The following is a 13,837-nucleotide window of genomic DNA, read 5'->3' on the forward strand; positions in this document are numbered from 1 at the left end:
TGGGCAGTGGTGTGTAAAGTAACTCAATACATTTATTTAAGTACTTTGATATATTTGTACTTTACTTGAGTATTTACAATTTCCAACACGTTTACTTCAACTCCACTACATGATCTCAGAGGCAAATATTGTACCTTTAGTATACAATTATTTGAAAACTTTATTAGGCTAATACTTTGTAGATTTTGATTACTATAAAACATACACTATCCACTTCAGCCCTATATTATGCCCCATATATTATACATTTAAAATAGCTGATCTACAAGTTCACACTGCGTCGCAAGTTCTCGCAACTCATTGTGAGCTTGCAGATCTGCTATTTTCAAAAGATTGAAAACTGGTGAAAAGGATCGACATTCTGCATAATGAGTACTTTCTACTTTCGGATTTTCAATTTTTCAATTAACAATACTTTTGTACTTTTTTTCTCCGGTGCATTTTGAATTCCGGAGTTTTACGGAGTATACTATATTCTAGTATTTCATACTTTTACTCGAGTAAAACATTTGAGTACTTTTTCCACCACTGGGTTGGTTGTGGGCGTCCTCGTTCTCGCTGACGTCATTCAATGACAGCTAGCTGTCAGAAAGTGAGTTCATTCCCCGAGCGGAGCCGCGCAGAGAGACGGAGAGCCGTCGAGACTTTTCTGCCCTCCGAAGCGTCGTTTTATCTGGGCAGCTCTTTGAACCAGCGACACACACAACACAATAGGCAGACCTTTCGCCCCCCCGAGCCCGGCCATGGACGAACAGGCAGGGCCCGGCGTGTTCTTCAACAACAACAACAACAACTCCATTCTACCGGGGGGTGGGAAAGGAGCGCTGCCCGACGGCGACGGCGGGGAGGCGGCCCGGGCGCAGTACTCCATCCCGGGGATCCTGCACTTCCTGCAGCACGAGTGGGCCCGCTTCGAAGTGGAGAGGGCACAATGGGAGGTCGAACGGGCCGAGTTGCAGGTAAAAACCCCACGATATGTATTTGTTTTTACGTGTTGGTGGCAACACCGGGCACAGGGTGTTATTTATATCCGGCAGTCAGTCCGCCGCTAGTCGCTCCATTTGATTGTGCTTAGCCTAAAGCTGGGCTATAGCTTGTTAGCAGTAGCATAGGCGGACTATAGCGTAGCTGCAGCGCCCCCTGCGGCCAGCCTGGCTGTAATAATGTGTTGGAAATGCAAGCCTGTTAAACCGCTAACTTGTTAGCACTGTGGCTGCATTTCGAAGACGGTCAGCAAAACGAGCAATAAATAATGTTTTTTGCAGTTATGGTGGAGACGTGGAGTCTGTGTGTGTGTGTGTGTGTGTGTGTGTGTGTGTTGAAGATCTTAGATGTGCCACTTAAAATGGAAACATTGGCCCGTGAAGAACTGGGACACTAATGCAATTTTGTCTTGTTGTTTTTCGAATATCCTTCCTATTACAGTTTTAATCTGGTGAATGTGGAGGAAGGGCAGATTCTCTAAGTGGTTTGACCTCTTAAGAATTTTCATTGCAGAGAGCAGTGTAGCATGAGCATACTACAAGGATTGTGGCCTTGATTTTATCATTATGTCCTGTGTTATTTATCAAGCCATATGTCCTTTCAATGCAGCCAGTAATAGAAAGTCAACAGTAAAATGTCCCTAGTTTTGAATTAAACAAAAACATTGCAGTGCTTTGGCTGTTATAGATCAACCTCTGTCCTGGCGTAGCAAGCAATCCATATCTTATTTATCTACATATTAAGCTATAAAGGAGACAGGTATGTTTTCCTGCTCTGATTCTGAAACAAACTTTCCCCAAGGGGAAGAGAAATAGTGAATGCAGCCAGTTGTTGTGAGAGCTTATGAGATGCTAATCAGCAGTTGTTGCTTTCCAAGAAATTCATCAACTCTGAAGTCCACAGTCTTTTTGTGATTAAAGTATGGTGTATTATATTGTATATTTCTTTACTTTGTTAAATACAATTGCCAGGTCTAGGATATACCTTTTACTTCATTCATTTTCCTTCTTTAGAAAGTAACTATTCAACTATGTGTCAGAACAGGACAGGTCATGACTCATGATTTGGGCCAGAATTTGTCTAAAATTTTCTCTGTTGTTTACCCATCTTACCAGTTTTCAGTCTCTTCGTGTCTGCAGAGACAGAGCAGACATCTACATCATGCTACATGGCCATGTTTAGGTGACATAGAAAAGGGCAATGCTGCTGAGTGTTGGATTTTAGAGCAGGCTCTTCCAACTATATTCCTATCTTAGGTGACAAAGGATGGGGCATGGTTATCACACAGATGTGTCAGTATGTACTACAACAGTACTCTACAAGTCTACATAGGTGATGTAAATGCTGATAAGTGTAGTAGGACTTTGATTCATTGACCTCATGCAGCAGCTGACTAGCTTATGATATGATTTAAGCTTCCGTCATCAGAAAAGACAAAGTGACAATTTCTTTCAGTGGCGTATTGGATGGTTTGATTGTGGCGGCAAAACAGGGTGCTCTCTCTCAATTTGAGTTCTTGTTTATATTTCCTGTGTCACTCTTGCGTAGGAACCTTATACCACAGGCCCAGCTAGCTGCCGCTTCAAATATTCACCTTTGATTTTGAAATCTTAAAGAGTGGTTCGAACTATTGCTTTACTCATCATTACAGTCTTTGACTCGGGGCTTACAAAAATAGACAACTATTTTTGGATTTTTTGAAAGAGGAATAGAATAACAGCAATATGATGGAAGGAAATGTATAAGATGGAGGTGCTTTGCTTAATTGTGCATATAATTAAGGAACTTACTTCTAAGTGGTATCACCCAGGACACAGATACAAAATAAGTGGTATCACCCAGGACACAGATACAAAATAAGATACAGACTGTTAGGTTTTTCTTTCTTTTGTTCCAGTGCTATAGTTATCAACTAGCAAGCTACCCATTGTGTAATTGTTTTAAGAAATGTCACTCACTTGCTCAGTCACTGAAATGAAAATAAATAAACATGTATCATTAATGAAAAGTTTCAGTGGAGTAAAAGCCCTAGTCGAGGATACCAGACATGCATCCATGTTTTTTTCTTTCACATTCCTAGATGGCCTACATTTGTTTTCATTATTGTAGCTACAGCATTATTACGCACTCATGGAATACTATCATTTATACCTGAGGTGATCAATACTCTCTAACATTCTAGGATTCCCTTTAGGCCCATTATTGCTCATTTATAGTTTTTCTGGGTGGTGCGGATATAGATATAATACAGGTCATAAGCACCTGACTTCGTGTTCCCAGGCACCTACTATGCTGGGAGTGGGACTTATTGCTATGGATACAGGAATCTGTATGGTGTGCAGAGTGATTCTACATTGAACAAATGGGTCATGGAACACCCCATGGATTGATGATTATACTTGTTTCCACACGTTTGACATGAAGCATGGCGTTGTGAGTCTAAATGTCTGCTCTATACTTTACTTACTATATCCGTGGTGTCTACGCTATACTGTAAAATAAGTGTTAATTTAGCTAATTGTATATCTGAGTGTATACATGGATGGAACCAAGTGGACTATTTGGTTCCATTTTGTACACTCAGAGTAAAAATTAACAGAGGATTTGACTGTGAATGTACTGAAGACATTTCAGTCACCGTCTCATGGCATGATGGCACTGGTTGTGACAAAGGCCAAGCAAAACCAGGGCTTGTAAGGAATGCAGTCCAGCCAGACTGTTAGGTCATATTTGGTGCCACTCCTCTCAGTCACAGTAAAGCTACCCTCAGTAAATGACTGACTAGATTTGATGCTTCTGTCCATTTCTGGTGCATAGGATTTTGCCATCCATGATTAAATTGCAGTTCAGTGTTGGGCTGCAGTAAGTCAGACATATCGATTGAAATTATTTATTTAAAAAAAAATAGAAAAAAAAGAAACTGAAAAAGTAATCAATATAATAATCACTAAGAAAATAATCAATAGTTGCAGGCCTAGTTCAGTGTTGATAATCCACTGATTGACCCCCGATTCAAGCTGGTTTGCTTCATTGGCGTTGACCATGAGCGCTTGTTCTGTTCCGTTGTATGTGTGTGTAAGCTTGGTGCTAATAGTATGCTAATAGTTTTTAACAGGATTTTGTGTACGTTTGGGGGTGAGACAGTACGTACGGTAATTGCGTCGACATACATAGTTGCTCTCTGACTCGGTTCAAGTTGGAACAGGCTTGAAGCCAGATAAGTGGGGACTCACCAGTTAAGTGTATTTATTTTTAATTAGTGTGTGGAGTACACTAAACATGCTGATAAAGACTTAAAAGCTTTGATTAGCAGCACAGAACCTCTCCGTGCCTGATTGATGAGATTGGATCAGTTACACTCGTGTGTGTGTGTGTGTGCCAGGCAGTGATCCACTGTGCTCCATCAGCCCTCTGGTCGTGGGGAAATCCCTCCTTGATGGGGGGGGGGGGGGCTATCTCCTTTGCCAGGAGCCTAGCTGTCAGCAATCATAATTTGACACCTGGGGAAGGTCAAAGGTTATAGTGGGTGTTAGGTGGCTCCAGAGGGCGCAGCAGGAGAACGTGGACCAGTTAACCCGGGTTAAAATCAAGATGCCTCGTATTCCCCAAAGCAGTGGTTTTCAACCTTTTTCATATCAAGGTCCATTATTTATTCAGCATTTGAACCACAGACCACCATTTGATGAGATCTAAAGTCTCAGACCCAAATCTTGGAATATTCTGATATCTTTGGAATTTGGATAGGATGTTGTCCACAATTCCATGCTGTATTGATGTGGTACTGGTACCATCAGTCAAACGTTAATCAAAATAACAATTCTTCTACATTCTCTAATTTTGGAGACCTCTTGTAAAGTAAGTAATGCAGATGTTTAACAATAATTGAACTCTTGAGAGCGTAAAATGAAACCAAATGGACTCGTAACTTAAGGTTTAATTTTTACAATCTCAAGAGTTAAAGATCTATAAGGGTCCACTTGGTTACCAACTGTCCATCATTTAGCTGGGGACCACCTGGAACCCCCTCAAGGACCACTCGTGGTCCCCGGACCACTAGTTGAGAACCACTGTGACACCTTTTCTTCCCCCAGCTGCATGTATGACGTAAGTTGTAAGTCCTATATGGAGCTAATTGTAGTCAGGATTTTTAACGCTGTTGTTGAGCTATTCTAAACTCACAAAAGGAAAAGGCTCTGTACTGTTTACATTCCCCACACGATTTGCCACGGCTAATTATATAGAGCAGGTTGCTAGCCTACTTCAGTTAGATGACTGAAGCCAATGTGCCGCATGTTTACGTTTACCAATAGCAAAGCCGGAGGCAATATTTAGCTCAGTGTTGCAGCAATTGAAGGGGAGGACTCCAGTCCAAGCCACATGCACACATACTGTGGCATTCAGAAATCTGAATGGGTGTCACCATCATTCCTCAGGCCATGCTAGCTACCTCCACCCCCACACTGTAGTTATTTTTGCTTACCCACCATAGTGGGTGGCTCAAAATGGATGTATACGAAATGGAAATACTTGGAACAACCCGTGTGTGTCTATATTGCTGATCGTAGAGAATGGGGTTAAACATTTGTTTCGTCAATTTCAGGGACTGCATACAATAAAATACAGTACAAAATCATGTGGGGAAAAGATTATAAATGAAAGATGCATCAATAAAATTGGTTTGGCAAATTGGTCTACTACTCTGTATCTGCTCAAGATCAGAATACATGTACAGCATGTGCCACAATTCCAGATGGGACTGCATGGTTTTCGGATGTAACATCATGCTATGGAAGCGTATTCATGCAAATTGGCCATTGGTCATTGCTTTTGGTCTTTTATTTAGGCCTACATACAACCATGTGGCATTTGTTTGCAAATGCTGTGCTTCTTGATTTTGGCCTGTGTGAAAATCAATCGAACCAGCGGCAAAAGAAACTGTTTCAACACCACATTGTCGTCCAGAGTCAGACCACGGAAGCAGACTATCTGGTGTAAAAATAAGAAAACTCTTCACAATAGCGCCTAGCATTTCATAGTTCACCACATTCTGATTATTAGTAAACTGTTTTAAATGGGTTAACTAAAGGGTGGCCATGTTTACTAAAATGAAATGTCTAGTGTCCCCGCACCACCAAACCATTTCAACCCGGCTGTGGTGCTGCCTTAAGTTGTCAGGCTTTAGCTAATTCCTCTCTTTGCCGTCGCTCCATCCATTCACACATACAGGCTTGGTCTGTCTACGTGGGTGTGCAGGACAGCTGCCTGGTCGTGCTACAGATCTGCCAGTATAGCATCCCCCCACCTAGAGGCCGGCAATTTGTTGTTGTTCTGAATTCTAAATGAGTTTGTTGTACTCCCTACTGATAGGTACCTATAATATACAGTATGTACTTCATGCACATTTTTCTGTAACAGTTGATGGTCATGGTCAGCTGCTAAAATGTTGCGATGATGACGTTCTGAAAATTGGTCAGTGGCAATGCATTTTTATCATAACAAACAGGATTTCCATGGCACCTTGACAGTAAAGTATAGTCCTCTTGGGAGCTTGACATTCCAGAGAAATATTGTCAATATTGTCACCAGGCTGCTACCTGACACATTGAGCCTTGCTGTCTTGTGACACACACACACACACACACACACGCGCACACACACACACACACACACACACACACACACACACACACTGTGGAGAGGCCAAAGTGTGCCAGCTGCTTCCCCGGCTACTCTCCTAGTTGACAGGCTTAACCACTTAAGCCCTATATATACTTTGTTGTACGACGTATAGCAAAGATAACTGATCATACAAGCTCACAACGTGTTTCATCATTGGCATGTTGTGAGCTTGTAGATTGACCATTTTCACCGTTGACATGCCCACCAGGTTGAAAATGGTTAAGGACACACACACACACACACACACACACGCACGCACGCACGCACGCACGCACGCACGCACGCACGCACGCACGCACGCACGCACGCACGCACGCACGCACGCACGCACGCACGCACGCACACACACACACACACACACACACACACACACACACACACACACACACAGTTGTCTCGGTTACTTCCCCAACATCAGCACGTTCCTTTTCACACACTGCATATTAGTCTAGAGACTCTAGACTGTTGGCTCCTCTAGGGCACTTACCCAAATCACCCTAAATCCACTCATTTTCAATGTAGTATATAAGTATATACAGTATATGGCATTGTTGCTGATTCTGTCTGTTCAGAACATGGCATTTTGCAGGAAATTACTTGCCTCAAATGCCAAACAACCTGACCTAACGTTTGCGTATTTTGCGCCATATCAGACTCCTTGAATGGTGGCCCAGAGCCATCATTTACATGTTCCCTTCTTCAAGCTTCTTTGTACTACAGTATCTTTACGTTCTACTGTGTAAAGATATACACAGTACTGTTGTACAAGTAAGAGTCTACACACACAGTAAAATCCTGTGTGATTTAACACTGAGAGACCGTTACGGGTCCATTGTTACATTCTCAGAGCAGAAAGAGAAATCCACGGATGTTGTCCATGACTGCACCTTACAGACTCAGGATCCACTCATCGGGGGGGAAAATGCTGATGATGAAAAATTCAGCTCTCTGTGTGCAGCAGCACACTGCACACGCGCGAAGAACGCATGCCTGCATTTTGTGTGTGCATGTGCTTTGAGTGTGCCCTATGTAATATTAATGCAACAATACGGTTGCAGCATTGTGCTCCTCGGTAATAGGCGACGTGGTGTCTTTGTTTGTGCCTCCTGCAAGGTAATACCACAGTGTTAACCTGCTGCCAGCACTAGAACAGCAAACTGTGAAATGGAGCACAGTGGAAACGGGTGATTACTTTGATGAAAATGCAGCAAATCTGTGGCACCAAGGATTAGAGAAGGAGGGAATGGTGAATTGGGCTGTAAATTAAGAGGGTTTCCATTCAAGACCAGTATGCTCTGAGTATATTTGGAGGTTTGTTTGTAACTCTTTTCTTTATTAATCTTTTACCTGAAATCTTTGACAATGAAAGAAATCCTGGGCTCTGCTGCTCTCCCTCTACCAACCTGGGGAGGGCCCCGAACTGAGCTCATGCTTCCTTCAGTGCATGAGGAGTGAGCAGGCCACTTATCACCTGAAAGGGGGGAGCTTCCCCAGTTGGACCAAGGAAAATTGGAGGAAGAAACGTCATTTTCCCCATCATGTAATTCCAACCGGCAGATTCGTCAACAACTGCAGCCGGAAGTTCGGTGGAATGCATTGGAGTCAATGGAAGCCCGTGGACCAGCTCATGAACAAACACTATTTCTTAATGACTGAGACCTTTGTAAAGTAATCGCTTCTGGAAAATAAAAGAAGACAAGTCACAATTTGTTTCTGCTGTGTTGAATTTAAATGTGCACACTGTAATTTTAAAGAGTTATCTAAAGAGTATAAAGTATGTTTGCCGCTGTTTAGATCCTCAATACAATGATGTACTATGCACATCGAAAAGCAAGTGATTGTAAAAATACCTGTGATATGTCTTCTTTTATATTCCTGAACCTATTATATAAAAAGGTCTCAGTCCTTCATAAATAGTGTTTGTTCATGAGCTGATCCAGCCGGCTCCATTCACTGCCAATCTGCAATGTATTTCATCGTACTTCCGGTGTGAGTTTTGGCACCCATAGTGAGGTGTCATGGCGCATCCCCACTGTGTACGTGTTTCCCTTCCTTCTATACTTTCCTTGAGTTAGACGTAGCCACCTGTTTCGAATGATTTCAGTGCATTGAATGAGAAATTATCAAGTGTTTTCAAGTGTTTGAATGGTCTGGTATCTCGGATACTCAATTCTGGGTATCCCGGTATCTCACAGTGGATGGTTGATCAAAACAATGAAACAGTGGCTTGATTAGTAGTGAAATGTCGACATCTAGTGGTCAACCTCAGAGGTACACAATAACAAAACCTGAGCTGAATTCGAGCATCGAACTAGAGGCCATGGATTCTCTGTTCCCCGGTGTTTTACGGGGTCTGTGGCTCCACGCCACAGACCCTGACGGAGCGGCGCGGTATTGAGCGCCGATGACCCCCGTGAGTCGCCACCGAGGCGAGCGCCAGCGAGCGGAGTTGCCGCGACGAGCGGTGGAAACGGCGCTCAATCCCACTCAGCCGCGTTACTGAGATATGTGCCGTTATGGACAGAATAGTAAATATTCAGTCCCTCACTATCCACGTCTACCCCACTGCACGTCTCCAGCACCCACGTCAAAGATAAATGCACAAAAAAGGAGTCGCATCATCCGTTCTTTAGCTCAGTCAGTAGAGCACGGATGCAACAAACCAACGGCTTGGGTTCGATTCCCGTGAGGGGAATATAATATTCGAGGCGACAGATATCGGCGCATGCGTACAAAGTGCACGGAAACAGGATACTCCGTGGATACCCCGTGGATACCCCGTGCATTCAAACGTCTGATAAATGGTGAAAAAGTCCGATTGAATTCGAAGAGAGCAGTCGAAGCTGGTGACGTAGCGTGTGGAAGGAACACGTTATTCCAACCAGTTCCTTTCCCCTCCATCAGTTGCCCCAGCTGGCCAGGGGGGGGCATTATAGAGACCAGGATTACTGTATGTTTTTGTGAGGGTATCTACCCTAGGAGACATGGGGAGAACATCGCCAACCCCACCTAGGGTGTGGGTGCTGATGACACAAAGGAGAGAACACGCCCCCAGCGTCCCCCGGTGGGAATCGAACCCAGGACCTTCTAGCTGTGCGGCGACAGCACTACCGACTGCGCCCAATACTGATAATTCTACACAGCATGTCTACACTCATGTCATCAACATGGATCAGGAAGATTTTGGAAAAACACATTTTTGCCCTATTTGTGGAGATAAGCCACCTACGGTCGCTTATCTCCCGATTAGGGAGTCTTACTGGTAATCACATATTACAATTTAGGCATTTCATTTAGCAGACACCCTTATCCAGAGCGATTTGCAAAGTGCAAGGTCGGCGTTGCCATGAACATCTTTTGTCAAACAATAACAGGGTAAGGAATGTGCCACAAAGTGTCAGGGTAATCATTTCAAATAATCGTGATTTCAGTACAAACCTACCATTAAAGATGTAGTGGTGCAACAGTTAATCAAACCAATCGATTATATCAAATAATCAATTGAATAAAATAATTATTAATCAGTCCCTTTTTTTCTGAAATTTTAAAAATCTTTAAAGAAAATACCTAAAATAATCTACAAACACATGATGTGGCGCGTTGTGATCTTGTATAGATATGCAATTTTTGCATATCACCTTTGTGTGTCGAAGAATTGAATAGGGTTTAAGCGGTTTATCAATTTGTTGATATGTAAAACATTTCAAAATATTTTAAAAACATCTTGATTATTTGATTAATCTGGAAAATATCAATAGTGTTGCAGACAGCCCTACATTTTTGTTGGTGCCAACGGTAATTTAGTGCTAAGGTGTTTCTTTCATGTTTCTGTGAGCAATTCTTTTTTATACAGGGCTGTCCCATTTTAGATCTACCTGTACTTTACACAAAAAAAAAGATTTACCATTTGATTGGCTCACCGACAGCCTGACTAGGATCATCCTGAATAGATGCAGGCCTGTGTATATGAGCTGCTGGCCTGGGATACATGTGATGCCTTCATGTAAGGAAGTTCCGAAGTGACATAATTGCTAGATGGAGACGGGGTTTTCACTTATGTCGGGGGTGAGAAACGGCCGTGTGTTTTTTACTATTCCTAGTATTGTCTGATACATTTGCCTATGTTTAATAGAGGCCTATATACCAGTTAAACCGGTAGAGGGCAGTGGCACCGGTGCTGTCGGTACCAGCACCACTATGCTTCGATCCATTGTACTTTTTATACTTTTTTTTTTTGAATAATATGTTTATTAATTTTTCAAACATACATTATTTGGACAACAACACACTATACAACACACAACACTATACAAGAAAAGGAAAAATAGACAAACAAACTGAAACAACAAAAACAAAAGAATAAACATAACAAGCTCAGGCAATAAGATTAATACATGATGAGCGAAGCACACAATCCCCAGCCCCCCCACGACCCCCTCAGAATGGAGAAGGCAGGCACCCAAACCAGATCGGAACTAGATTCACTGAGCACAGTTCAGCACCAGTCAAGAAACTTCAAGACAAGTGAAACAGCGACAGATAGAAGTCAAGGCCGACATGGGAACCCTTTAAGCACAGCAGCAGACAGTGTGGGCCCGATAAATCTTAAGTAGGGGTCCCAGATTTTATAGAAGGCGTCTATCTTGGAGTGTAACATACATGTTATGTATTCACAAGGAATACATTCCATTATAATATTGTGCCATGACTTTTTGGAAGGAGCAACATCCTTGATCCAAAATAGGAGAATATTCTTCCTGGCAGCGAACGTTAACACATTGAATAGCCTCTTATGATTGGCATTGACAATATGACCATCTGGGAGACCAAGTATAAGACACAAGGGGTTTGGTTCTATGGGGACACCGAAAATGGTTGACAGTTCTGTTACGACATCAGACCAGTAGTTCTGGAGCTTCACACATGACCAGAGACAATGAACGTAATTACCAATTTCTGTTTTGCATTTGAGGCAAAGTGGGGACACACTAGGATCCATTTTGTTTTTAAGGACAGAAGTTATATGTATACGATGTAATATGCGGTACTGTATGGATTTAGTCCGATTGCAGACAGAAATCTCCTTTGCGTACGTCCACATTTCATTCCAATCAGCATTATCGATAGATATGTTGAAATCTTTCTCCCATAGCTGTTTGACAGCATGGGAGTTTGTGGAGGAATTTGAATTCAGAACTTGGTAGAAAATAGAGATAAGGTTTTTAGCCAATCGGAGAGAAAGAGTACTTTCCACCTGTGAAGCACCCTGTTGACAATGGGGCTTGAAGTGTGTGACGGAAGTGCTGCGGTTAACGGAAGTTACGTCATGCGATGCGGGTCTGTTTACATTCCCCAGCGAAAAAACTAAAATAGATTGTAGCTCTTAACTCACTCTGAATAGGTGTAACATTGCTTGAATCAATGTTTTTGTTTGTATATTGTTTATTGCGAGCGTAACCGACGGAGCAGGAGACGTAGACCAGCTTTTTTCGTGCAGGGAATACGTTTGCAGGAACACGGCACCGTGACAAAAATACAGCTTCCGGGAAAATTCAGCCCCCCCCTCTTCACGTCTTCTGCCTTCTATTGTCACCAGGCTTTTCTCTTCGCAGATGAGTAAGCCAGGCTACGCGAGGCTACCTGTGAAGCCGAACAATTGGTTAACAGTGAGGTGTCTTTAGTAATAAAAGCTCTGATTTGGAAATACCTAAAAAGTTCAGGTCTCAATAAACCAAAACGCTGCTGCAGCTATGCGAAGGACATCAAAATTGGACCTTTAAATAGATCTCCGAGCTTCCTGATTACTTTTTATACTTTAATGTGAAACGTTCTCGTACGTTACTTTCTTCATTTTATTTAAACCGTTTTTGTTTCCGAATTTAAAGACTGGGCGATCTCCTCCCAGCTGTTCTGGACTTTGTTTTTGGTCTTGTGGTCAGGGTTTGTACACTCATAGAGCGATTGATATCCATGGACTAGTTGGCAAAGTTGTTCTTCAAATCTCCTTGTTGTCATGCTGGCGTTCAGTGTTGCTATGTGAGCGTCTCATCATCTCATGCTGGTGTTTATGTTCTACCCATATCGATGTACAACGTCAATTCCACCTACTCTTTGTTGACGAAAGAGGGACCAGAGGAAAACCTTTCTCTCACAACTGTCCCTACAGTTGACAAAGGTTGCTAAGGGTATGTTTAGGAAATGTACGGTGAATGCACTTTGGATTGAGTTCAGTCCAAAGGAGGATGGATGACAAATTTGTTGGACAAAACTTGACCAATTTGTCTCACCCCTCCGCTCTTGTTGTCTACCCAGTACCCACGGGTCTTATGGAAACTATGTATGGGACTTAAACCCATTCAGGCCGGGAACACATTTTGCTGTTTGGGAGGGGCTTACAGTACATGTACAGTATGTAGCAACATATTTGTTTTGTAGGCTAATTTCTGATTTAGCCCTATTCTATAGGTTAGGCCTAAATGGGTTAAGGCACACACAGTCTAGTTGTAGCCAGTTAAGTAAAGCCTAAACTCAAGATCAAGATCAGGATCAGATTTGGGAGTTGTACATTAATGGCCTGAAAACTGCAAGGTGTTGTCAGGCACTGTTTTGTCGAAGTGTCGAGAAATGCTTAATAATCGATTGTATTTTGTGCGGTTTGTCCCACGCTGTTGTTGGTAGTAACTTGTCAGGCATGAGCAGGGCTGAACACCCTATTCAGTATCTTGAATTGTTGGCAGGACTATTGGGAAGGAAGAGGATTTCATTTGCATTTGCCCCTAGAAATAGATAAGTGGGATCTTGAAAAGAGTGTGTGTGTGTGTGTGTGTGTGTGTGTGTGTGTGTGTGTGTGCGTGTGCGTGTGCGCGTGTGTGTGTGCGTGCGTGAGAGAGACTTAAGGCACTTCACGAACACAATTATTTTATGGAACACACTAATTTCTGGGAAAATAATTACCTAAATTAACTTGTAAAACCCAGGGGTATGTTCAACAACTCAAAGAGTTACATTCATTGGCGCTAACATTCTTTGGAGTCAAAAGTTAGACATTTATTCCCTCTCACGCAGGCGCAGAGTAGTGCCATCAACTGAGTTCTGTGCCATGTGTTTTGAGAAACATTTAAACATGAGACATAACGCAACGTCACCCAATATGATCTCCCAACCGTAGAGATCA

The 13,837-nt window shown here is 42.6% G+C and overlaps 1 protein-coding gene across 1 annotated transcript in view; it reads left to right on the forward strand.

Annotated features, from left to right (window-relative positions):
* The first annotated feature begins 610 nt into the window (after positions 1-610).
* The window catches only part of LOC308296857 (striatin-like), a 55,427-nt gene continuing 42,200 nt past the window's right edge, over positions 611-13,837 (forward strand). The window contains exon 1 of the mRNA XM_080740207.1: positions 611-959. Within this exon, the coding sequence (XP_080596333.1) occupies positions 744-959 (216 nt within the window). The 5' untranslated portion in view covers positions 611-743. The remainder of the gene's footprint in view (positions 960-13,837) is intronic.

The sequence above is a fragment of the Nannobrachium achirus genome (genome assembly GCF_963921795.1).
Source record: "Nannobrachium achirus genome assembly, chromosome: 13".
Lineage (NCBI taxonomy): Eukaryota > Metazoa > Chordata > Actinopteri > Myctophiformes > Myctophidae > Nannobrachium > Nannobrachium achirus.